General features: G+C 44.2%; 1 protein-coding gene across 1 annotated transcript; it reads left to right on the top strand.

Annotated features, from left to right (window-relative positions):
- The first annotated feature begins 474 nt into the window (after nt 1-474).
- LOC135388531 (small ribosomal subunit protein bS16m-like) lies at nt 475-27,710 on the top strand. The gene is made up of 4 exons (XM_064618130.1): nt 475-554; nt 4,691-4,794; nt 24,156-24,409; nt 27,453-27,710. Exons 1-4 carry the CDS (start codon nt 490-492, stop codon nt 27,555-27,557), a joined length of 528 nt encoding a protein of 175 aa, XP_064474200.1. The 5' UTR covers nt 475-489; the 3' UTR covers nt 27,558-27,710.

The following is a 27,710-nucleotide window of genomic DNA, read 5'->3' as shown; positions in this document are numbered from 1 at the left end:
CTGCGAAGAACAACAACGAAACTGCACCACTGCACGCTGCAGGGAACCCGCTGAGAGATCTTCGTTACAGGTGATTGGCCCTGAGGAGAAGTGGCGCGATTTCATATTATATAATATGAAATCGCGCCACTTTTCTCTCTGTTTTCTCTCTCAAACTCTAGTGAAGAATATTCTTTGCTAGAGTTTGTCGGCCACTGAAATGTGACAGGAAAATCACGATTCTTACTGACTTTATGAAGGAATATTTGTGTCGCCAAAAAGTCGCCGAACATGTAAGAAATTAACGATGAAAGATGAAAGTCACTGAAAAGGTTAGCCAGCTGTAGGAGTCGAACCCACATCTTCTGGATTCTCATGTAAGAAAGTCACCAAAAAATCCGCTAATTCCAAATACAAAATTTTGTCGCTAAACACACCCCGAAATCCGCTAAATTTAGCGACTTTTCCCCAAATTTGGCAACACTGGGTGCCGCTATCAATGCTTGCTATATGACATGTCGCAACTGCAACACCGATTTTCTGACCAGTGAGAAGAGACACCTACAAGATAACAGGTATGATAGAGGTCACCAGATAACAATATCCAGTCCTTGCAATATGCCTCGTGCACAGACTAAAGGTGGAGCTTTGCGTGGCCACGTAGCGGTGGGAATGCGAACTTTTTGTGTTAGACGTCCGATATCGGAACCAGTCAAAAGTGTATGTGGCGGGAGTCATGCAGATCAAAAATGTGTGAATCGGTTGTGTAATTTTGCCGGTTTCAATCGCTTTAAACTGCGAACGACTAATTTCTGTCCTCAGCGGTCAATAAGGCATAAGACCATATGCAGAAGCAGGTTTGTCAGCGTTATTACAATTTTTTTAGCTTTTCTTCCTGCGCACCGAACGTGCGTGTGTTTTCTTTTATACCTTTTACAGTAATCTTGCAAAGGTTGCACCCACACCAAAAGGATGCAGAAGTCTCATTACCTGAGCGGTACAAAGCGACAAGGTCCAAGCTAGTTGGAAGTTCATGTCTGAATTGAGAACATACATCACGAACAATATACGGTCTGATTACGGCAATCAATTAGGATCATTGGCCTAAAGAAGACGGAATTCATGGAGTAGCTTATTTTGTGACACGTACGTTTCACGGCCCACACCCGTCTTCTACTCCTGTCCACTTCATGTGGATTTGGCGGGAAAGCGATTACATTCGCTGCACCGGCTGTATTGAGCGCATTGCCGACTGTTGCTTCTGTTCCTCTCTCTCTCTTTTTTTGTGGGGTACAGATAATGAGATTTCTTACAGATATGTGCGAAAAATGGAACCTGCGTTCTTTTATAACAGGAGGGATTACAGAGGAGTAAGCAAAGGGGTACATTACCTTCTGTATATTCGTACCAACAAAAAAAAACACACATAAATGCTGGCACTGAGCTCACTAGCCGGGCTGCCACTTCGCACTTGTTGTACGGGGGGGGGGGGGGGGGGGGTCGTTGGATGTAGTTCCCAATTCAAGCCAGTGTTTTCCTATTGTTGGTCAGACAGGTTTTACAGTTGTTCTGCCATACTTTCTATGCCGATGAACCGTATCTTCAGCAGAAACGAAGTTGAAAAGCCAATGAATCACCGAATGAGAGGGCAACAGCTTTTATTGTCCATAAACATCAACACCGAAAAGGTGCAAGGGACAATTGTAAAACTCGTGTCTCCTTTTCTTTTCTTCTTTTACAATGAAGCTCAAACTTATAAACTCAAAACTCGTGTCTGACCAACAGTAGAAAAATACTAGCATCCAGGGAACGATATCGCTAGCGAACTAGTGCTGCGAATGATGTCGCTTTTATGTTACTCATTGAATGACCTGCAGATTTTATTATCTATTAACAGATGAAAAAGGCCTATGGCTCGTTTTTCAACGAATGGGGAGAGCGAGTGGTAACACTCGGTCTGCTGTGATTTGTTTCATCAGTTATCCGCAACCACGCCCCTGTATTTTTGGGCGCGCAGGTACATGTGGGACCATTTTTCTGCCCACACAACCAGGGACCATTTTTTTGCTACGCCCGGCTTTCTCGTACGTATTTGTGCACCCAACGACACAACAGTTTGTGCGCTACGGCATTACTTTTAGCAGCTATCAACTCGGGCGTGGCGTCACCGAAGCAAGGTGAATATTGGAAGCGTACGAATAGCCCTCGAGAACCGAGCGGACTCACACAACAATGAAAAAATGGGACTTCGTGTTGTGTCTCTCCCTTCGTGTTCCCTAGTCTCGGGGGTTTTTACATTATGCATCACACAACAAGTTGTTATGGCTGCCGCCAGGATTGTCCACGGCGTGGCGGATGCTTTGCACGAAGCGTATAGAGTTTCTCCAGCAGCTGAAGCGCCCTCTACCAGCCACGTGTTAACATTTGGGTACTAACTTCGGAGTGGCTCTCCTACTTTCCTTTGGTTAGGCTTGTCTTGCTAAATGGTATCCACTAAAGTGAAGCTCATTACAATCGCTCAGTACAGCGCACCTTTATTTAGAGGCTCTAGGTTAGACAAAGTCACACTGCGTGTTCGTAATTTTTTGTAATCAAACATGTATGAGACGCAGTGTTGTACGTATCGCCGTTACAAGTAACGCCGTTACAGTAATCGATACTTTTTCGGTATCGGAGTGCGTATCGCGATACTATCTTAAGTGGGTATCGGAAAAGTATTTCCGTTACAAATTTATGGTAACGCATCGTTACCGATACCGATACTTTTTAGTGCCCCACCCTTTCTTCACCGACCATATTTCTTACTCTTATTCATTGTTATTGCCCTCGACAAGAAGCTTGTGGACACGCCTACGTGCTCCGTAACCGGAATTATGAAATTATACCAGACACGTGTTCACCGTTTTTCTTTGAAACTGAAGGAAATAACCACGCTGTGTTCAACAAAAGAGTTGAGGTCAACGAACAGAGGTCAAGATTTTGACAGTGCGCTCTGGATTCCACTGCTAAGCTGCCGTGTAACACTGAGTCACGCCCACATATACTGTGGCATTGTTAACTTCGGAAGGATTCCTGGGTCATTGGACTCCATGGTTTGTGTGGGCCTGACACTTACTTAATTGTCACACTGGCCTCTGTCAGCTGCCGGAGACACCACGGCTTGCAAGGATGGCAGGGGACGATTTCAAGAAACAGCTATTGATAAAAGTCAAGCATAACGTTTCCGAGCTACATATGAAATATGCTGTCTTTTCGCTGCAAAACTGTTCACGTAAGCATATTTCCGTGTTGCGCCATATCCGTATTTCAAACAAAAGTATCGCCCAAAGTATCGCGTTACTTTTTTTAGTAACGGTAGTGGTACTTCGTTACTTTAAAAAAGAAGTATCGATATCGGTATTTCGATACTTTTTACTCAAGTAACGGGTATCGGTATCGCGATAGCATATTTCGGTAACGGGTACAACACTGATGAGACGCGACAAGCCTGCCAGGCAAACCTTGCCCAAATACAGGAGGAGTCGAATACTCCCAGTTTCTCCAGTGGGTTTTACATTTTTACGGTTTTCTTTTAATTTCCTTCGTTTCTTTTTTTTTTTTTTTGCGGTGGGTTTTATTTTTTCCTGGTTTCTGACGGATGGGTTGGTGTTCTCTTTTGATACACTCTTTGTGGAATTCGTGGGTGAGGTGAAATTGCGTTGCTACACGGTCATCCTTATAGGAAGGGCCCATAATAAATAATAGTGAGTTCTTAGCATGCCGTACGCTGTGGCCTTTTGCGTACGTAAGGGATAGCGTCTTGGTTCTGCGCAGTGCGCAAAGCCCTGCTTATGTCTTGCGCGTGCGAAGAACCACCAACAATGTCCCTTACGTGCACAAAGGCGACAGTGTACGTTAACTCACTATTAACTGTACAGCAAAATATGTGAAAATCCACCCCTCTCATTACAGGGCTATCGAAGCGACAAGCTAAAAAGACCTTACGCAATATATTAAGCTAAAGGTGCTGTCATGTCTACTGTTCAATGAAAGAAGGTATAAAAATTACTGTGTAGTTCTGCAGCATTTTCAAAATTTTCGTTTTTGTTGAACGTTTCTGCAGAGTGTACTATTAAAGTTGTGCAATGAGCTCTCACTGATATAATTTCTTTGATGCCAGACACCCACCAGGCCAACGAAACGCCAGCTCAGTATCCATGGCAATTTTAATCGAAATTTATTATCACCTGTACCGTTTGTGAATAGTTTATACAAACCCAGTGACCAACGTAGCTGTGGCCTACCTCTCCACGTGTTTTAACTCTACATATCCCCCCCCCCCATATCTATAACAATACCATAACCGTTCAATCATAACATAACAATTCAACAAACCGACAGCTACTGAGATTACGTGCGTGTGGAAATAGAATTTCGCAAAAGTCAGCGATTTTGGCATAGTTCCAAACCAGCACACATTGGGACAATGCACTGGGACACCTTCAGCACTAGTCGAGTGATGTGCAGTCACAGATCCTTGACCCTTTGACAGCGCTACTTTGTCGAAAAATTTGTCCAGGAAGTTCATGGACCAGAAACTGTGTCATAACAAAAATCAGCAACTTTAGCTATTTTTAAGGCTAAGTGGAGCAGGAACAGCTGCAACACAGCCAAATCGCGTAGTCAAAGCAAACGAGGATACGCACCGTTCACTACCCAACATTTTGCACAGTGCCGGTAGGGGACATACGACGCTGGCTCCACCTGCGTGGTGCAAGGAGCGGATAGGGATCAGGAGAAAATTCTGGGTAGTCACGAGCTATATGCCAACCAAAGGTCAGTCGGAGTAGAACATGTAGGTGAGAGGGAAACCTTTGACATCTGGTACATATGTACAGGTTGGGACGAAAGTTTACGGAAGACGCTAGCGGCGTACTTCTTCTTCGGCGCGACACCCTAGCGGCTGGCGGAAGCGAGTGAGTTCACTGTTTCGGAGGGGTGGAAGGCTGCGCTGTTAGCGACACACAGCGGTAGCTTCCACTTCCCAGAAACATCCAAGTGACACCAGAACTACTGTGTCTCTCTAACAGTGCACACTTCCACTCCTCCGAAGCAGTGAAGTCACCCGTTTCCGCCAGCCGCTAGGGTGTCACACCAAAGAAAAAGTACGCCGCTCGTGTGTTCCGTAAACTTTTGTCCCAACTTTTACGTCATTGGGGCCAACATCTCCATATCTTCCTTTTTTACACCAACCAACAAAATGACTGTCTCATTGCTTTGCTACTGCTTCGCTATTCAGGCTTTGCGCAACCAGGACTGGCTCCAAGAACGAAGGACAAATGTGAAAATAAAAGGGTACATACTTTACTTAATACTTTTTTTTGCTTTGTGACTACTTAACGGACCTTTTTAACATACACGTCGTATTCTAGTGACTCTCCAGTGAACCAAGCTTAAAGGAGGAAGGCTTAAACAGGATTAAAACCGGTCCGGAGTGGGACCGATGAGCTCACGCCATTCGTGCGGTCTCCCCACTGGTCCCCATTTCTGTCGTCCCCGTACTGCGCCATCTAGTGAAGATGGGGATAACCCTCTCCGGTGCCTCAAGGTCATGCGGACCCACATAGGCGAGTGGTTCCCAAACTTTGCTACCCTGCGACCCATCCGAACTACCCCCCTCCCCCCTTGATTTCGCGATGCCACAAGCTTTTCGATTTCAGCACATGAATAGTAATGCACAAAACCGACACTTAAATGTAATTGGACGGTTGATATTGTGGTCCGCTACTACGAGTTTTTTGGGACGTAGAATAGTGGGCAGAGCATGGTCCATGGACATCTCTTCTTCATAGTTTCTGAGCCGATTCGCGACCCCCCGCTGAATCTGTCACGACCCCCCTGGGGATAGCGGCCCACTGTTTGAGAAACACTGGCATAGGCCATTGTGAAATAGGTCCATTGACAGAGTGTATCTGGTCAATACTATGCTTTTCTTTTCTTTTTTTTTTTCGCGAGTACAATTTTTGCGATCTGTCCTTCAGTGTCGAAACAGTACCTTAGCTCTTGGGAGATTTCCAGTCTTCTCTGCCGGTCAAACACGGAGAGCTGCCTCGGGCACTAACTTTCCGAAACTGGAGGTGTTCATGAATGATAGTGTTCAACGTTCCCACAGAGAGATCCGTCTTTCGAGCCAGTTCGAGACATGTTATCCTTCGGTCCTTGAGGATCAGGCGCTCCACAAGTTGGATATTTTCAGGAACTCTGACACTGGACTCTGAGCCGCCCCGGCTGGGATCGTCTTGCACTGATGTACGGCCGTCTCGGAACTGTTTGCACCACTCAAACGCTTTGCTGCGGCTAAGTGTATCGTGGCCATACTGAGCCTGAAGCCTTCTGTGAATTTCAGATGACTTTACGCCTTCATTCACGAGAAACTTTGTGACAATTCGCTGTTCGATGTGCGCTACTCACCTCGTTGTCGGCCATCTTGTCCAGCACGTGTCTTCTGTTTTGCACAAACTTTGGACCACCACGTGGTGAACGCAGAAGCCTGTCACGTGTGAGAATGACGAAAAAGAAGTAGCGCGAGCCATTTATACACTCAGGAGACAGAAAGTCCCGGTTTGACTTGAACACCCCTCGTAGAATAGAATAGAAATTGAAAGAAAAAAGTGGAAACGTGGGTCGAACCATGACAAAATTCAATGGTCGGTGTAGTAAATCTCCCGGTAATGTAGTCTGGATAACGAGTTTTCCGGATATCTGAACTCTGAATAAGCGAGACATGACTGCATATCATGAATAAAAATATGTTTAGAGTATGTGGAAGGGCTTTGGAACAAGGTCAAACAAAGTAAGAAGTTGCAGAAGGCGTTTGATGCAGGATGTAGAGCAACAGAGGGCATGCTGACACAATAGGTGATTTGAGAAAATCCCAAAGGACTTAGCGCCGCTTTGAAGTATGGGAACTTGCTGGAAACAAAGGAGGAGATTGTCTCCAGCCGTTTCGGTTCCTTCTCTCTCGGCTCTCTCTTTCTGATTGTCCATGAGCAGTCAAGGTCAACGAAAACGAAACGTGAAAGATGGTTCAGTCCAGCAATTTGCCAGAATGCAATGTGTACACAGGGAGCACTGAGATCTTCTGAAATCGTCTATTGGCTACATTCTGTATTGTGAAAGCTATACAAGCTATAGGACCTGAAATTTTGTTCCTTGCACAAAAAATGTTGTTTATTGTATTCCCTTGGCTGGTTTATTTATTTATTATTTATTTATTTATTATTCCAAAACCCAAGGGACCACTAAGGGTCATTACATGGGTAAACGATAAAGAAAAAACTAACAACAGCCTTTGCACACTATTAGTTTAAAAGGAGAACAAACAAGAATTATAACAATAATAACAATAGTAATTCAATGCAATAACGATGGTACACTGGGCACAGCAGACCTAGGGAAGGAGGTCTATGTGACAACAGAGTTATTAATGAAACAAATGGGAAAGTAAATGCCTGCGGAAGGTTAGGGGACCTGCGATGTCAACAGTGTTCTGTGGGAGTGAGTTCCACTCGGTTTCGGCGAGCGGTATGAAAGAGTGTCTGAGGGACTCGGTGCGAGAGATAGTACGTGATACTTTCAGACTGTGATCGGTGCGATGAGAAATATACCGGGCCCGAATGATGTATAGCTGACTCAGGGATGTAGTGTAGAAGAATTTGTGGAATAAGCAGATCCGAAGGTACTTCCTCCTTAATGTCAAAGAGGGAAGACCTAGATTAAGTTTCATTAAGGACACACTTGATTGAATGGAATAGTCCTATAGGATGAAGCGGACGCACCGGTTCTGGACTGACTCAACAAGTGTTTCCAAATATGACTGATGGGGATCCCATATCGAGGCTGCATACTCCAACTGAGGTCGAACCAGAGTATTATATGCAATTATTTTAACATTTGAGGGCGCTTGTCTTATGTTGCGTCGAAGGAAAGCAAGTGAGCAATTGGCCCTCTTACAGATGGCTAAGATATGGTCCTTCCATGAAAAGTTAGATGAAAAGGTAAGGCCCAGGTACTTGCATGATGCGGAAGGGAAAAGAAAATGATTGGATATAGAGTAGGTAACAGTTACAGGTTGAGCGGAACGGGTGAAACGAACAAATACGCACTTCGGCAAGCTAAGTTCCATTTGCCAGACTTTGCACCATTCACCAATTAAGTTAAGACCGCGTTGTAATATGACCTGGTCTGATATACTCGATATTGCTCGGTACACCACACAGTCGTCTGCGAAAAGCCGAATTTTTGAAGTGATGTTGGTGGGGAGGTCGTTAATGTATATGAGGAATAATAACGGGCCTAGAACGGTGCCCTGAGGGACACCCGATGTGACAGAACAGAAAGATGATAAGGTACCATTAACTATCGTGGCTTGTTTACGGCAGGATAGGAACTGCTCGATCCAGGTTAAGAGAGATGGGGGAAGGTTTAAACGAGATAATTTATAAAGAAGACCCGTGTGAGATACCTTATCGAACGCCTTTTTGAGGTCGAGGAAGATAGCGTCTGTCTCCACCCTATTATCCAGGCCAGTTTGTAGGTCATGAACGAAGCTGGCAAGTTGGGTTTCACAAGAGTATTTCTTACGGAATCCGTGTTGGTGTTGATAAAAGAAAGAATGGGCTTCCAAGAATGAAGAAAGATTTGAATAGATTATGTGTTCAAGAATTTTGGAAGGAACACTTGTCAGAGAAATGGGTCTGTAATTCAATGGTTCACTACGGTCCCCTCCTTTAAAAATTGGCACAACTCTCCCCAAGCGCCAGTCTAGAGGGACAATGCTGGACAAGAGCGATTGCGAAAAAATGACTGCCAGAAACTCGCTGGATCTCCTTTTTGTACTTTTCAGTATTTTGGCGTTTATACCGTCAAATCCACAAGCCGAAGATATTTTGAGACCGTCAGTTACATAGGTAAGACTCTCCAGTGCTTAAACCAGAGAACGAGAACAGAATGTGTCCAATTGTATCAGTGCCCCCTCTGTTCCCATTGGACAAGAGGTGCGTTGTTGAGAGCCTGTCCAAGGCTGTAGTAACAGCTTTCCTGCTTCTTCGAATTTTACACGTATGGTGCAGTCAAGTCAAAACTTTGCATCCAGAGCCATCCCAAGGTACTGTCTCAGTAAAGGTCACGCAAGAATAGCAGAAAAAAAAGTTAGCTATAAAATTTGCATACAGTTAGACCTTTAATGTTCAAGAGCCCTGTTAAACATTCGCTAATTATAAGGCCACATGAAGACCTTGAGCAGGAATTGACACAAAATCATGCTACCAATTTTATGTTCGCTGTTACGATATGTGCAAGTTACGGTAATTTATTGTACGATACACACTCCTTCCTAAGGATATTCCTTAACAAAGTGGAACAAATAAAATAATGCAACAACATAAAACAACACGCAATAAATCAAACATGGCCACAGCCATGCAGCATGTCGCCACACAAATAGGCTGACTCACCTTACATGTAAATCTAATCCCTGTTATTATTATTATTATGGCCACAGCAACATGACATAGCCAATGTACGACCAGTTCAGATGAGGAGGAACAAAACAAACAGTGTTTTAATAATGCTTCCTGAGCACGGAAGGCACGTGGAACATATACTTTTTACCACGTAATGAGCATACTACCTTTAGGAACTGTCACGCAAAATATTTCCTTTGGGAAGTGCAAATTTCGTGCAAAAAGTGTGAACGTTCTTGTCAACTAGTTTCCTGAAAAAACTAGTTGACAAGAACGTTCACATGGCAGCGATCTCGCCAATGATACTCCTTCCGTGTGGTGACATCAAGTCAGTTAGCGCTCTTTATTGGCTGGCGAGAATCGTCTGCTAGCTAGAACGACCGATCAGAAAGCGTTGGAAGGGAAGTGCAAAATGCAATTATGAAAAGAAAGAAAGGCAAAAGGAGGCCTCACAGTTGGGTGACTGACATGACTGGCAGCCAATGGAAGGAGCTTCCCCTTTCCGCGACATTTAAAGCTCTCTCGCGCATCAGGATTGTGTCATGCCTTTCGTGCGAATATATATCCCAGGGTTTATAGTCCTAATTTCTACTTCTCCTGACATATTTTTTGTCGGGTCCTTCATTGCTCCTTAACTGTGTCAGTGATTGAAGCTATGAATGCCAAAAGGTCATTCCAGTCCCCACTTGGTAGAAGGTAGAAAGGAAAATAAAAGAAGGGGCACTTCGGGTGTTTTAACATAATATGGGAAAGCAAATTTGGCTGCAATTAATTGATCATGAAGGGTTGGACAACAGAATAAACAGTGAAAGAAGCTAGCTGGTGACTAGAATTCATATTTTTAAAACCCAGAGACTAGGGACTATGAAAACACACACACATGGACAGATCCCCAAACACAGCTGAACTTTACTAGAAAGAGGAACAAAATTTAAAGGAAACAAAAACTTCCCCAACGAGGAGTCGATAGTCACAGAAGGCTTGCTGACGCCGTTACCACAGGAACAGATTGAGAGTGCCTCTCTTAATAGCCGTCGGTTTAGATATGATTCTCCCGCTTTAAAAATGGTACTCTGTCACAAAGGGCTGCAACCATTGCAGTCCTCAAGATGTTTGACAATTTCCTGTGTACGACCCTCATGTTCTACTTTTAGAGCGTGCTCCCCCAAACTGTCATTTAAACATCTTTTACTCTCTCCAATATAGCACAACCTGCAAGCCAACAGAGTTTCATGTGCAACATTTAACTGGCAAGTGACAAGATTGTTTGGATGTTTTCTTTCGCACAAGGTGCACAAGGGTTTGCAAGGACGTGTGTGCATTAGCTTTTACCTTCTGTTAATTGTCAAATGGATCGTCTGCATGAAGCTGGGTACTCCCAGCTCCTTTTGTCGCACACTTTTAAAATGTTGTCAGCATACTCCATCCGGCTGCACAAAATACTGCTTTGGCCACTAACCGCGTTGTGATTCCTTATTATCATATTGTATCACATAATTTGTTGACTGTTGCTTCAAAATTTCAAATTAACATTGTGTTCAAGAAATCTAGATGCCCCCACCCCTTCTGAAAAGCCTTCAACTTTGTGCAAAAAGATAATAACAATTTTGTCACTTGCCAGTCAAATGTTGTATATCAGATTTTGTTGGCTTGAAGGGTTGTGCTATGTTGGGCAGAGTAAAAGTTGTTTAAATGACCGTTTAAGGAAGCACATCCTAAAAGTAAAAAATAAGGATCGTACATCAGAATTGTCAAACATCTTTAAAACCGCAATAGTTGCACCCCTTTGTGGCAGAGTACTACTGTTAAGATTGTCAGATCTGAACTTGAAGTGCCACTCCGGCCTTGGAAAACAGCGTTTATCTTATTTACTTCATAAAAAGAAGGTGTCTCAAGGATTCTATACGAGAAATTGCAATGCTGTTTACGAACACTGTGCATTTCTGTCAATTTTTGAAGATCTGCTGAGCCTCCACAAGTTCCGATGACACGAGGAGCAGCTGACGTAATCATAAGCCCACAAATTGCAATGATGTCATGTTCTGGAGAGAGCACTCGTCTCCTAGCAATGACGCCGGCGTCCAGGAGGGTCACATGGTGGAGAAGTCGTGTGATGCTGATCGAAAGAGGAGAAAATGGGAGAGATGTCTTCTCCCTCCTCGTGTTCTCTTGAAGGTCGGAGCGGTCGGAAGGTATGTCACGTGGGGCTCCGCTAACGGAGTGCAAAAAGTGAGCCCCCGGAAGACGCAAAGGGCAACAACGTTGCCAGATGAGAGCCGGCATGACGTCACAGTTCTCAAAAATAGAAATTAATCTTCTCTGGCTTTTGCATAACATAGAGCCAAAATATTTTGCAGGAATGTAAAGTGAGACAAGAAGATTTCAGTAACATAACTTTGGTAGGATTCTGAAGAGAAGAGATTTAGTCCGTAGTGGCACTTTAAAGCTATTGAGAGAGAGACCATTCCTGTGTGAACTGCGTTAGCAAGCCTTCTGTGACCTTCAGCTCATCTTCGGGGAAGTTGATGGCTTGTTTGCCTTGACCTTGTTGCTTTTCTTTAAATTTTTGCTATCTTTCTAGTGAAGTTCAGCTGTGCTAGATAACTAGAGTAGCTTGATGGGCTTGTTGGTACATGACTCGGAAAAGAAGGAGCAGTCAAAACAGGTACCAAAACAACACCAAACAGGCACCAAAACAACTACCATTGTTTATAAATGTGCTTGTGCTGTACAGTAAAAACTTGTTGATAGTGGAGCCTCTGTTTGTGTGTCCTCGTGTCTTTTTGTCCCTGTTTTGACTGCTCCTTGTTCTCCGAGTGTGCTAGATACTTAGTTCATGTGTGTGTTTTCGTTGTCCATAATCTCGGGGTCTGAGGCACGTGTTACTAGCGTGTAGGTTAAATCTTCCTATGTGTCTGGAACAGCTATGATGTGATGCGGACCATTCGAGAATCGTCCTATGTCATGTCGTCCCTAAATACCCTCATCTCTTCGATGCCTCAGTTGTTGACCTAACAAATACGGAAATACGAAAGAAAAGGATTTCTTGGCTCTATACAAGATAGCACTTAGACCGTCCTAGTTTCCTGTACCATGCCGAGAAATACTTGAAAAAGTTGACCGAAGCTCCTTCCGTATCGGTGCTGTCGATAATAGCAGGACAGAAATAAATAGGCTTCCATAGTGTTGGTGGCTTTTTGCACTGTCCATTGTCTGAAAAGCTAATTTCCCTATTAATGAGATGTAAATGCATCGAACAAGATCCGTTCTCAGAAAAGTGGTCCATAATTAGAGAGTGACTTTTTCGGGTTAAATGCGTTTCTCAGATTCGGGGGGTAAAAATCAGGCGCTATTTTTAAATCTGTAATTCGGGGAGAAATCGGGCGATAATTGTGCCTTCGGGTGTTATCTGGTGTTTTTGTTTCTCCTCTTGTCTATTAAGTCATTTCCTAATCTCTCTTTTTTGTTTTTTTGCGGGATCGTGACCTTCCAGCGGTAATTCCCGAAGGCATAGACAGTGTTGACACACATGGGTGTATTGCTGGGAATGTAAGTGACCCATTCTTACATGTGTTACACCTTTGTGCGTCTTCAGTGGAAACGTCACTTAAGGATTTCATAGTGACTGGAATTCGGGGAGAAATCGGGTTTAACCCGAATTGGTCGGAGGTCAGTTCGGGAGTGAATAACCGGGCGGAATCAGGTTTAACCCGAAAAAGTCACTCCCTATCCATAATTCAAGCTGTCTATATCGGGGTCCATATTAACGAGGCACGACTGTATAATTTAATTGGGGTCATACTTAAGTTTGACAAAACTTATTTTCATAGTTAAATGTGATAAGAATATGTTAGAAAATTCTCCTTCAGGACTCGAGATGTTGTTTTAGGTTGAACATGTCAGTAGGTATTCAAACATGTTAACATGCAAAACTGGTAAGTTAGCGATGTGGTAAGAATATAAGTAGGTCCGACTTCTTCGGGTTAAACCCAATTATCCTCAATTATCCCCTCCCGAATCAATACAGGACCAGTTCGGGTTAAACCCGATTTCTCTCCAAATTCCAATCATGTATCAGGTTCTGCCACGTATCACATGCACTATTTACTAGCGGTTTGTATGAATGAATGTGTGTTGTAGATATTATTTGACTGAAACAATAAGTATGGGAAGCACATTTGATGTTACAACATGTGGTGCTAGACTCTAGAAATCACGAGGCATGTATGCTTGACCAATATATGCACTTTAAACACAGGTGGTTAGCTGGCCAGAAAGCATAACATAATAACCCGATAGCACCCGAATGTATCAATAGGACCCAATTTCACCCAGAATTACAGATTAAAAAATAGCACCCGATTTTTCCCTCCCGAATCCAGTAAAGGCATTTAACCTGAAAAGTCATAACCCCAAATATAAGGTAGTACTAAGGTAAGGTAAACTAAATAAGGTAAGGTGAACAATACTATTTTGTACTTGTCAGTATTAGGTGAAATGAACCAGCCAGTACAGCTGTTCGAGTTCACTACAGAAACAGTGCGGGGTAGTTAGTGCTAATCCATAATGTATTAATGACTGTCTTGTTTGGGTTTTTTGGTAATTACCCTGTATTCACACGAGTCAGTTTTCTGCCGGCTGACGCTCAGGCGGCAGGGAACATCACTGCTCTCTGGTGCCACGTGACCGGCGCTCTTTGCCACGTCACCACTTTCTGATCTCCGGAGGGGCAGTCGGAGGCAGCCGGATATCCTGTCCTCCCGGCACAGATTCTGACGACCGATGGCGTCTGCTGCCGGCAGAAGGAGAAGGTAACGCAAAGGATACTTATCGCGCTTGCTTTTTATTTCATGAGGATTGTTCTGTATGTGTCCCATACAACGACATTCACTGTACTATGGCCAATTCTGAATTGGAACGCCAACGATGCTTGGCTTTACCGCGAAAGTGGTGCAACGACACACCGGCGCAGCAGCTTTGGAACAATTATGCAACGCATAGATAGATGCTTACAATGTAGTGTTGCATAGGAAGCTTTTTCTCTACGTGAGACGAAACAGACACGGAATACAAAGCATTAATTTTATAAACGCGGATATTTCTTTCGCTGGACAGACGTTGACTACACATAATCGTTCGCTTGCACCTTTCCAATACATGCATAAAAACATAATAATTGGAAGCTACTCGTCCTACTGAAAGGAAAATAAAAATTGATTTAATTTAATTTAATTAATTATTAACTACCTGTAGCTCGACATCACAGCTTCATCGCCAGTCCATCACTTGTCAGCACGCTGTCGTGCCTATATTGATGCTCAGCATCGGGATACGGTTCATTAGTGGAAAATAAAACCAAATGTGACAACGTCTATTATCAAAATACTCCGACAGGTGTTTGGGTCGTCCACACGGAGATTTGGGTTAATGCTGTTTTACATTCCATAGCGCTTCTTCGGAACCTATTCTTTGGCCCGTATCTTGTCCTGTCTCTCACGTGAATGCATCTGAATCATCCACAAGGGGCTCAAGTTTTTTCTTACATTAGTCCATCCTGCGCTAGACACAGAGGTTATGCAAGCGCGAATACAGAAGGGATCGGAAAAGTGACAGCCGCCGGGAAAATGACTCGTGTGAATGCTAGAGAACGAGGGGACGTCTTCAGACGCGTAGTGACCTCGTTTATCTCGGATATCCTCTCACTCCTTCCAGACTTGCTGCCGGCAGAAAACTGACTCGTGTGAATACAGGGTTAGACTGCCTGTTAGATTTGATTAAGGTAAGGCTAAGGTAAGACGTGTTATGCCTTCGACGTGCGGTTTATGATTCCTCTGGTATAAAAGGACTTTCCTGTGAAGTAAGAAACGTAGTTGAAAGTTAGCAGCCGTCCCGTCCTGTCTCTGTTTTACTCACCCTTGTCTGTGCTTTCTCTGCTGCTTATCATACGTTACAGCTGTTTGAGATTTTTGACAGGCCATTTTGAAGTAGGAAAGAATCCACTGTGGAAGATATCTTTCTATAAATAATGCTGTTGTCAGCAAAAAGATGTATTATAGAATTAAGCGACGAAGGAAGATAATATAAATAAACCAGAGAAAAGCCAGACTAGAAAATTGTACAAGGTATCATTTGCAAGAAAACACTTCCTACGGTTAGACAAAAGGCTATGAATCCAATGAATAGCAGTGGAGTTGATATTTAAATGAGGATTATTTGGCGAGAGGGTGGTCGTGTATTATGGAGAGCTTCAGCACAATCGAAAAAATGTTCATCCATTGGATAACCTGAATCGAGATTAAGGATTGAGCTTTAAATCATTAACAAATGCTGCCAACCACGTATCGCATGAGTGTCCCTTCCTAAAGCCATGCTGAGGTTAAAAAAAGAAAAAAAAAAAGAGAAGAGTATGATTATTCAAAATGCTTGATGATGTGCAAGTACAGTCATAGCTGGGCGAACTCACTCATGAGGGCGCTCATGAGTGCCCCCTACCCTAACCTCACGCCCTTGAGGTGAGGGTGAGTGAGGGCAAGCTTGCGATGAGGCGATCCGTGAGTGCACTCATGAGGTCTGAGGGGCGCCAGGTCTGTGTGAGTGAAGTCACCGGTGAGGGGTGTGAGGCCGGTATGAGTGCATTCAGAAATGAGGTCAAATGAGGCATGTGAGACATGCGCAAGTTATGAAGGCACTCACCCGTGAGGCCTTCAGGAACGTGAAGCCTATTGACGGCGCTATATGCATGAGGCCTACGGTGAATGCACTCACCGATGAGGCTTAAAAGGCTACGACGTATGTTCTGAAGGCACTCACCAACTTCATGTCTCTCATGCATGAGTCATGACAGCATCTCTCACCATGATGTTGTGCCGCAGACCATAGGCCTACCTTTGATGACCCTCATGGATGAGATGAGCATGAGTGTTAAACCGTATGAAGGCTCTTTATGACTGACCGCAGTGAAACGCATTATAATTTTTACTTTTTGTATGTGTGTGGGGGTGGACAGTATCTATTTATTGATAAAGAAGACAACGAGAAGAAAAGGTCCGCAGAGACCACTCTGTTGTGTTTGCGGCTCAGCCATCCGACAAGTGTACATATAGGCATGGTGCAGTTTAAAGGGGTGGCGTGCACGTTTTTAGCAATCTCGTCCACATCGTGCTGGGGACACAGCGAAGTGTCCTAAGTGGACTGATTACGTGGTGATATGGTGCCAGCGACCCAACTACCGGCACGCTGCACTTCATAGGGCTGGTGTGCACGTCTATAGTCAGTGACAACATAATTCATACACTTGACCCTGCCCCCACACAAGAATCGCTCCGCGCGCGCGAATGTAGTGCGGTGCGGCCAATTGGGAACCACTGATCTCTATGTATAAAGGCTGGATCGCGCATAGGAGAGGGGCGCGTGAAAGAGAGGTGCGGCAACTGGCCGCCATGTTGAAGGGCCCACTGGCGCCGGCTGCTCCCATAGGAAACAATGGGAAGCGATTTGATTTGGAGTATTTATTGCACTTTAAACGCTCCTCATTGCTGGTTAGCATGCATCTTCCTTAGGAATCAGTGTGCTGATGTATTCCAAACGTGCTTCAGCCGTGTTCCTGTAGTTTTTAATGGTAATTGCCTTCTTTTTCTTCTCCGCTGCCTGTATTCCGAATAGGGGGTCGTTAACTGTCGTGCACAGGCCGAAAACGCATTCGGTGAATGTCAACTTATAAAATTAGTTATTTTTGCTCAGAAAGGTTTCACGCTGTTTGTTATTGTAAGGTACTTCCGTTTTTATATTTTTTGTTTGTTTTCGTTTGTTGTTCGGTTTTCGTGTGGTGTACCGTGGTTCTCGTTCGTTATTATGTGGTTTGGTATTGTATGATTCTTGTTTGACTTTTTCCGTTATCGTATTATGTTCTACGAGTGGCTCTGTGTGTATTACAGAACACACAACCTCGATCCTTATTCTGAAGGGGATCATTATTTTATTCACCACATCACCACCAGCAATGGGGTGGAGTACCCTGGCGATGAAACTCCCCATTCCTCATCTTAAAATAACGTTATTCTCACGAGTGCTTTGCAGTTGTTCAGCTGTCAGCGTATTTCTTTACAGAAATTCGAAGCTCTGTGCACGAAGAGCATGCACATGCATGACTTATCACACTCGCTGTAGGAGCGACTGCACATACGAGGTTAAGAGGGGATACGAGGTTAAGAGGGGATACGAGTGAGGCGGCATCTCCGATTCACGATTTTTTCGCTCGTAGATGGCGCCACACGAACATACGGGTCTCAGCCTGGAGGAAGTTGTAACCATTACCCTTAGTACAAATAACTCACTCCTCCGCAGGATTGTGTAGTCCCAAAAACACGTGTCACCTCCTTGACTATTGAGATGCAGGGATCTCACGTCATGTTTGAGTTGCCAAGGTCAACTCAGCTACAAAGAAAGAAGGAGGTCCCGACGAAAGCCAATTCTTCCCTTTTGTCCCTTTGTGGACTGCATCTGGTGACTTCTTGATGTTTTGCTATCTTAGGTTGTCTGACTTTCTGGATGCAGCGCGGAGTCCAAATGTTATATTTCGTTGGCCCTCGCTTATTTATATTCACCTGCTGATTTTTCTTTGGCGCCGAGTTCTCACACTAGAACATTTTGTGGACGCATTTTGTATTTAACTGACTATTCTGATTTAGTGTATTTACCTTGCGTCTGTGTGCAAGTGAATCTAAATTTATTTGTCGCTACAAACATTAACCGAATAAGTCCTCCGAAACCTAGACAAGATAAGCCGTGCAGCAGACCTTTGCATTTTGTCTTCTTTATTTATCTATTTTGTTTCTCGGACAGCGTGGATGCGCAGAGATCCAAGACTGCAGATGCATACTCTAAATGAGGGGAACTAATGTTTTGATTGTAGATTGGTAGAAATCCAGCGAATCGGTAGAGATGTAGGAGGGAGTTGCCTCAGGACAGAAGCCGCCGATATTTCGAACAGAGACTGTTGAAGAAGAACAGTCTCTGAAGAACAGAAGAAGAACAGGTTCTGTTCGAAATATCGGCGGCTTCTGTCCCGAGACAACTCCCTTCCTAGTGTTTTGATTGATTGATTTGTAAAAGAAAAAATTGGAGATGTTAGTCCTGAGCCACTCGGAACTAATGCTTTATATGCTGATAATTTAATATGTTTTGTTGTACCATGGCGAAATTTCCTTCTTATAGTTTCCACAGACGAGCGGCTTTCGCACACATATGGATTTCAGAACTTTCCCTTTAAATTTGCCGCCAGCAATGAGAAGGGTGCCCAGAAGAAGCACAGACTGTCGGCTGCTCCCAACGTCAGGCCATATTCCTCAATACGTGTAATTCGTCGGATTGTACCCACTTTTCTGTTCAGCTGTGTTGTTCGTAAATGCAAAGATCTTAAAATAACCAGTGGCCTCCCCTATTCGACTGAACAAAGCTAACAAATAAATAAAAAAAGCAGAGGACACTGATTGCCTGCACTGTATGCTCGAATCAAAACTTACGGAAAAACAGGTGCGTACGACCCACACCACGGAGCTTTGAACTCCTTTCAAAACAAACGCCTATCCAACAAACGGCATCGATCAAACGGCATTCGACCAAACGATTTTCGATGAAATGGGCGGACACCGAGTTTTAGTTTATTTACTTTGCGCCTATGTGCAGGTGAACCTAAATTTGGTCCTTACAACATACATGTATCCTTCGAAACCTAGACAAGATATCAGAAGGTCGAAACTTAAAAGGCCGAAAAATTAAAACATCAAACGGTCAGAAGGCTGAAAATTCAGAAAACCGAACTATCAGCAGGCCGGAAAGCCAGAAAACCGAATTACCGTAAGGTCGAAAAGTAAGGAAGCCAAGATACGGAAATTGTTATTCCAACTGCGATAAAAAATGAGCTCTTCAAAGTAAGTAGGATAGAATTATTGAGAATTAATACAGGGAATAAATCGTTTCACTAAACTTCCCTTTAGATAACGTACTTTCGATCACTTAGGCAGAAAACAAAAAGTAAAAGTAGAGATGACTGTGTTATTGCAAGTGTTTATTGTACACGACGACAATCACGTTCGGGTTGCCAAATATATAGAGCGACACCATCTCCTCTAAAATTCATTGAGTGGGTAGCACAAGTCATTCAGTGGCAATCACCCACCAGGCACTTTCTTTTTGTAAACATGTCCCCAAGAGTCTAGGCAGCTAAGACGCTCAGACTTGCAAATGCAGGTTGCAGTACATCAGTGCAAATAGTGTTCCGTGAATTTTGGGAGCAAGCCTTTTTTTTTTTTTTTTTCAGAACTTGGCGTTTTTTTGAGTCAATATACCCAATAAGCACCCTTCTTTTGGGTGTAATATGTGACACCCCTGTCACACCCATCATTGGACCCCGAGAACTCGGAAGACTGAACTATCGAAAGCCAGAGGCCACCAAGAAAGGAAAAATATATATTCGAAAAGTTACATCTGCTACATCAGGTAGATCCACAACGCTGTGCTCAGGACAGGTATTGGGAATTAATGTGCTAAATGCTTTTTATGCATTTAAAATAACTTGGTATGACCTTGTCCAGCGCATGCCACTTTTTGGCAGCATCCCTCGTGTACTGGGGTTGATCTTACAGCTGTGGATAGAGAAAGAGCTTCTTTTGAAAAAGTTCTGTTAAAAAGTGAATTTCTGCGTGGAGTCTTTTTCAACGTTTTATTCATAAATTATTTATTTCGCAGACATCCTCTTGGAATTTCTTATTTTTCGGCCTTTCCATAATCCAGTCTTTGACTGTTTGATATTACCTCATTAAAAAAAGAAAGAAAACTGTCTTCCAATTTCAACACATCGGGAGAGCGAATGATAACACCACTCGGCCTCGCTGTGCCTCACCTCCCCTAACCCTACCGTTCTTTTTACGTGCATGCGATGCGAGACGAATATTGTGTGGCTGTCTAGCAAAGCTTTCCTGGTCTATGCCGCCTATTCTCCCTATTCTCACTCAAGGCCTTCCCATTATTTTGCGACAACCTACTCAACGTGGATCTCTTCAGACAGGTTTCACGACCTCAATTTCGCGCTTCCGCTGCGGGGAAACCCCTTCTGGGATAGGGTGCCAGAACAATGACTGCATTCCGCGGAACGATATGAAATTCTCTTCAGACCAGCAATGTGGCGCGACTGTACGATGGCAGGACGGGGCAGTTCACGGAGCCGTGCATACCTTAAGTTTTTTCAATATTGTGAACAACTGGAGGCATGGAGAGACATGACATGGACACGTAAATATTCGAGAAACAATTCCGCGTAAATGCTACTGATTACATTTCACATATGTGCTACAGTAAACGAGCTACGAACTTCCAAAAGCGAGAGACCGAACTTATAAATTTTTGCAGCTTTCGTAAGGTTTTTAAAAACTTCTGAAAAAAAAAATTGCAAATGTCTCCAATGCAAATTTTTTGAAATTCTAAAATCTATCGAACAAGGCCATTTTGGTCCAAATCGGTTCAGTATTAGCTGCAAAAGATCGCATTGTTTCGCCCATAGAGAATACATGGGGCCGCCGGAGGTCGTATCCCCTCTTAACACAGCAGTTTATTTACTTCCACCGTACCTCACAGATTAAAAGAACAGTGGAACAAATTGGCGTAGGTTCTCCGGCACAGCTGAGCGACTGTGAGGGGAACCTGCAAGCACAAGCGCATTGTTTACAAAAAATTCATGGTTTTGAGATTTACAGGAGCAGCCACACATACTTTCTTAGTACGTATTGGGACCAGCGAAGTAGCAATGCAAATAAGTCCGAGTTGTCAGACGCATGCGATACCAATAAACAGATTTTTCCTCAAAATAAAGAGCTTACCTGTGAAAAATTATCCCTCTTTCTCTGTCTGTGTGAAGTGTACTCAAAGCTGCAACAAACTGGCATGACATGCCCTTTAGTTTAAAGTAAATTTTAAAAAATACGGGCAGCCCCGCTTGAAAAAGCCCCCATAAGCATAATTCCCAAAGCGCGCGTGTGAACTTACATAAGCCCCTTATACGCTAGCCACACCGCAAACTTAATGCATTAAATGGAATGCCGGTAACTTCAGCTCCTCATCAATCATCATCTTGCGTGGCATCGTTCTTTCCACCGACTTGTTAAAAACACGGACGTGTTGAAAAAACGGTGCCATTCGGGATGATGGTCGGTGAGGAGGTGAAGTTACTGCCATTCCGTTTAATGCATTAAGTTTTCCGCACAAGCCACCCTTATGCTGGTCAGAATGAAAAGTACTTGACAAGCTGGGTTTCTTTGTGGATTTAAAATAAAAGAAGCAAAAACAACCATACTGACATAGTATTTAAAAATCGCCAATGGGTCAAAAATGTGTCGAACTTCCTGTCCGCACTTGGTTTGTCTTTGTTCCACAGAAACTTCACTCTAACGCCGACATGGTAGCACGGCGGCGATCAGTGCTGACACAATAACGTGCCTTCTATGCATAAAGACCCCGAGCTCACAATCGCACCATTCCAATCCAACTACCATGAAGCGTCGTTAGCTGATTAACGTGTATTCGCGACTCTGGCAGGCAATGAATAATGTCAATTACTTAAATGACTTAGGTCCAGGTAGCAGGCTTGGTTGACTGTTATTTCTGGTGAGATTCTGCGGACAACCCAGTGGGTGAGTTAACCCCCGTGGCATGAGCTCCGTGCGGGGAAAGTCAACCCAAACCAGTAATTCATGGCTATGCTCCTCTTGTAACCGCTACTAATCTTGCCTTATTACTACTAATTTAATCTAATCTTTCATATCGCAAAAACTCTTTCAAAATCCCGAACGACCACTGACGCCTTCCTGTCCACTTCAAGCACTGTAGCACACACACACACGGAAGTTGGTTTTAACCTGCCTGTTGTGCTTCATCCGCGGCCGTGGCCCCTGAACCAGTTGGTGGAGTGAACCGTTTGGAAAGAACCGGTTTGAACAATTATAATTGCCTTCTGGAGCTGAACCGGAACCGAACCCTTATCGCCGAACCTAAACCCGAGCCAGACCGTTAAACGTTTCGGTTCGACTCCCTGCTTTAAAGGGCTGGTGTGCATGTTTCTAGCAGTTTCGTCTGTGTCGTGCTGAGAACACAGCAAAGCGTCCTAAGATGACTGATTGCTTGGTGATATGGTGGCAGCGGCCCAACTACCGGCCCAACCCAACTGTAACCATGTAGTACACCTTCCCACAGGGACATTGGTAGTGTTGGCTGCGAATTCCCAAATAATGCAGCACAGGAGCCCTTTAAAGCGGCCGGAAAGGCTGTGATCGCGGCACAAGAACCATATCTGTGATATTTGAGGGCGGTTCACCAAACCGTAGTGTGAGCACCAGTCCCACCGTGAAGGTGAAGGTGAGGCCTGTTAAGAGGAGGGAAGATGTATGAGGAATTGAGGTGATGGTGAAGTGATGGTTAGTCCGTGCTGGGCGACGAGGTGCATGATGGTGGAGGCCCCATGAGGCCACTGATGAGTTGAAGGCCTCTGTTGGTGAGATTGTGAGGGCTTTGAATTGATTTGATTCAAGCAAGGGCTGGAGAGGCCAACACTCCAAAGTGGGGGCGTGAGGGTGAGGGACAGTAAAGGCACACATTTGAGGGCCGTGAGGGTGAGGGCGAGTGAAGGCATGCACTAGTGAGGGTGAGGGCTTGCGCTTGTGAGGGCCGTGAGGGCGAGTGAGGGCTTTTGTGCTTGTGAGGGTGAGGGCGAGTGAGGTGTCACCAAAATGCCCACCTATGAGTAAGTACATGTTTCCATAGCTTCGATTAAATACCTATCAGAGATATTGGTCCGCAATCGGTAGTATTAACTTATCATGACCCTGACCTGAGCGGGATAACTTGCCAAAGATCTGGTCTGAAGAGAAGAGTTCATTTCCAAAATGAGCTAAGTTGCTAATAAGCTAAGACTGCTTGGAAGCCGCAAAAAATGCAGAGGTATTGGGCAACTACAAAATGTGACTGTGACGAAGACGATGTGTCATGGAAAAAATAAACGGAAGAAGAGGAGGTAGAAAAGGACTCTACACATTCTTCCTTAAAACGAACACCAAGTGTGAGCGTCTTGCTTGAGGGTCCGTCGTTACACGGTAACGCTCGCAACGTTACAGTGACTTAAAGGGGATGAGACAGGTCATCCCAGGTTTTCTCAGATAAACATAAGAGACAGTTCTTTGCAGCGTTGTGAACCTACATTGAAAGTTTCACAGTGATAGAAGTGGAGAAAATGGGCACAGTGAATACCGAAACTCGTGGCTCTGACATCACAGCCCTCGCCGCCACCAGTGAGGCTGCGCATGTGTGGTCACGTGCTTACGACTGCCAATGGGAATGGGCGCAACTCTGAGCTCTGTGACATTTGCGCCTCGTTCGGGAGTGTATTCGAGGGCTTGTATCTCGCTACGTATGACACGTAGCAGCATCAGGGCATCTTTCTTGTTCTGCTCAGACAGGCTTTTGCACGAGACCACGCATGGGCTTTTGTGGTGTGGCAGATACAGTATAATGTCTCGAGTGCACAGTGAAGCACGTGAGTTCTACTGCCAAACTGTGGAGGGATAAATTATTTACAAAGTTTTGTGTTTACATTATGGGAAAGGCAATGATGTGTATGTTTCAATGCAGTGATGGGATTGCGCATTCAGTTGATGCTGAAAGGGTGTGCGAACCGACCCTTTTATCACATTGTTGCTTCGTCTTCACGGCGGCGGCCTCTAGAAGAGCCAATAGAACAGATTGGTTCTTTTGACCCCATGCCGAATGAAACCAACCAGAAGCTAGTAGCTATCAATTTTGACCGACTTCGCTACTGGATGGGTCAAGGTGCCAAACCTAGTGAGGGAGTTGGATGTCTTCTGGGACTGGCTGGATACACGCAGGTAGTATGTCATGCAGTGCATCTTGATGCTCATTGAGGTGCAAGAATCTATGGACTATTTTAGCGTTCGTCAGTGAAATTTAATAAATTATTCGTTTAGGCCTTTTAATAAACTGCATGGTAGCTGGGTCATACCATTTCATCCAGCTGCAGTTCTCACTGCTTGTTAGTTTGGACAAAATAGCTCTGAAGGATTTCGCGAAGCTGCATTTCTTGTGACAGTGTAGGCGAGTTGTGTATTCCAACTGCTGCCCGGGTCAGGTAAGGCGAATGCTGTGCACTCATATTTTAGATGGGGCGAGTGCTCTGTCGAAGTTACAAGAACTCGGGTTACCTTAACCCAGGGACAGCTGGACTATGGTTGTGGAATTGGGTTGAGCAGCTGCATGATGACATGGGCAAGCGCGATGTAAGCCGAGCGGGTTCCAGCTGTGAGCTTGAAGGGAAGACTGTTGTGAAGCATATAGAGTCTGGGAATGGAGCTCTGTGTAGTCTCACTGCAAGTTCCCAGTGGAACAGTGGTCCAAGTGCATGTGAGCGGTTGGCTGCTGGGTCATTCTACATGAAGCGATCCAATCATGTGGTTAGACCATCACGGACCTTGTTAAATTTTTTTTACTGGTTGACACCGTAGAGAAACCATCGCCCACAAAACATTTTCACTGCATTCTGTGGCATTTTTACATTAGGTGGCGCTAAACACATGGGGTTGTCCTAAAAGTGGGGTGTATTTTAATGCTTCTCCTGGGAAAATGGCTGAAGGTATTTTAGATGTGAAATTAGAAATTACTTCTCAGGATATAAAAGAAAAGTGAAGAAAGCATTGTGAATTATGCAGCATTTGATAAGCTAGCTGTATTGCTAGCTGAAAAAATCGATGTGGCCAATGCGATACGAGCATGGCAATGCTAAAATGATGATGAATGTGTCCAGTTGAACATATTAAAAAATTGGAGGGTGCTTTTTCTTGTTTTTTTTGCAATGATTTTTTGAAAGTAACACAGTTGCTACAGGAAAGTGCCTTGCTGGTGTGTGATGTAGCCCCCGCTAAAACGAATAAATATACAGTGGCGCCAGATTAAAAATACACCTTGTTTGAGTGAAGTCATTATCGGACGAGGCGGAGTAACAACGTGCTATCAGCAGTTAGGAAGAAGAAAAAGTAAATGCGACTGCATTATGATGACAACTTTATTTTATGATGATGATTGGGGAGGTACATTGGGGGCGATGAAACTCCCTAACATTCCTTCGCCCTGATGTTATACATCTTGGCTGTTGTAGACAGTGACATCACACATATCTTCACTTTTCTCGTGAAAAGGGCCTCGAAGTAATGAAAATCATGTGTGCCTGGAATACCTTTGGCCATTTCGTATTGTGTTTTCAACGGAGTCTGCTCCCGTGACACATCAGTATAAGGAACCGACATTGGCAATATGTTTTGTAGCTATTCTTCAGCCCACAAGAAAAGGTCCCAAGGAGTTTACTGTTAGAATGGTCTCTGAAGGCTAGCCTTTGCTGCAAGTCGCTTCACCGCACCTCCAATCCCGTTACATGGTCCTTTCCTGTGCGAGGTACCGAAGAAGTTCAATGTCACTGGAACCCCGAAATATTCTTTGTGAAAGCATAAGTTTATGAAGCTCTCCTAATTATTTTTTTTGCGTGTATTGTGGAGCAGCAGCATCGCAGATAATGCACCTTCCTGATATGGGGGTGAGTCCGAATGCAGTCCTAACTGGATTACGTCGCTGGTATCTATACTGCGTCTATTTGTTGCCACCAGGTACTGAAATTGACCTCCAGGAAGTCTGTGGGACACCTTAAGATAGCACAGAAGTCATTTTTAACACCCAGTTTTCTTCCTATAAAACTGTTAAAGATGCACCATGCGAAGTAATTCACACCACAGAGTTATAATTATCGCAGAAATTGAATTTAAAATACGCCGCAAAAAGCGACCGTGCGCAACGGTGGTGAAGAGCAGTACCAGCCTGTGATCTGCCTGGAACCTCGCGCTGACGCTATAAGGAGAACGCTCGCTGATTGGTCTAAAGAAATGTTGTCTGCTACTCCGCTGTCGTGTGCTACTCGGCTGTTCGGGGTTCTGAAAAAGCCTTGCTCCTAGCTCGGTAATGATTCGGCCGGTCCTTCTATCCCCAATTCTCTGGGAGAACTTGCAAAACTGGTTTACGGCGGGCAAAGGGACAAGCCGCTGACCCCCACTGCCGAGCGAACCAGAACGAGTTCTCCTTATAACGACATCTGTCACGTGGCATCATACCTTCTCATCCTCATTATACCTGGAGTGGCGAGTTAAGGGTGAACGCGCAGAGCAATGTTTAGGTGAGTTTTTTTCTGGGAAACAAATCGCACACATCAAAACCTTTCGCGCTATTCGGTAAAATGACACACACACTTTCATCAGACCACTTAATCTGAAAATTTTTTGGATGGCCCTCTGTATTCCTTTAAATATGATGTATGAGATGTAATATTGATTTGTTACGTGTTGTCATGTTATAGGTGCCGTAAATCGGCATGTGGAACGGAAAAGTGATGACTGAAATGCTAACACATTTTAATAAATTGATGCTAAAAAACAAGAAAAAGTACCCTCCCACTTTTTTTATATGTTCAAGTGGACACATTCACCGTCACTTTAGCCTTGCCAAGGTCACTGAATGTTGAGAGAGGAGCGTCACCGCTTAGCAAGTCCTCGAAGGAACTTGGCACCGTACCTTCAGCGATGGCTTCCGGGGTGGTTCGTAAGGTTTATGCAAAAATTTAGGAGGGTAAATGTCTGAATTATCCACCAGACTGTGGTGTTCGTTGTCTGGGTCATCAAATGTTTCATCAGTGCACATTTCATCTGGCTGAAAACGAATGCGAACATTCGTATCTGAGTTTCTGCCTGCTCAGCATGCCAGCGGTCACACATTGGCACCCCTTTTTCCTTTGTGCCCTGCCAAATTTGATCGCGTGCACCTCAATATCATATGTAGAGGAGATGTTGTTCCTCTACACATTTATTCTGTTTGCAGGTACATCCACGTACATTTATGAGTGCATGGCGGAATCGTGGCATCATAGCAGAAGAGACAGCAGCAAAAGCAGCAGAAGGTGACACCAAAACAAGTGATGAATAGATAGTGAAGTAATTAAATATCACGGAATTCTGGTGATAAACGGATTAGCCCTGAGAAGTAATCTAACACACGGAGACCATTGAAAGCATGGTCTGCTGGTAATGCCGCCAATGACACATAAGAGAGAATAAAATCTATTCTGTTCTATATTCA

Source organism: Ornithodoros turicata, chromosome 3 (genome assembly GCF_037126465.1).
Source record: "Ornithodoros turicata isolate Travis chromosome 3, ASM3712646v1, whole genome shotgun sequence".
Taxonomy (NCBI): domain Eukaryota; kingdom Metazoa; phylum Arthropoda; class Arachnida; order Ixodida; family Argasidae; genus Ornithodoros; species Ornithodoros turicata.
The sequence above is the reverse complement of the archived record's forward strand: the minus strand, read 5'-3'. Positions and strand labels throughout refer to the sequence as shown.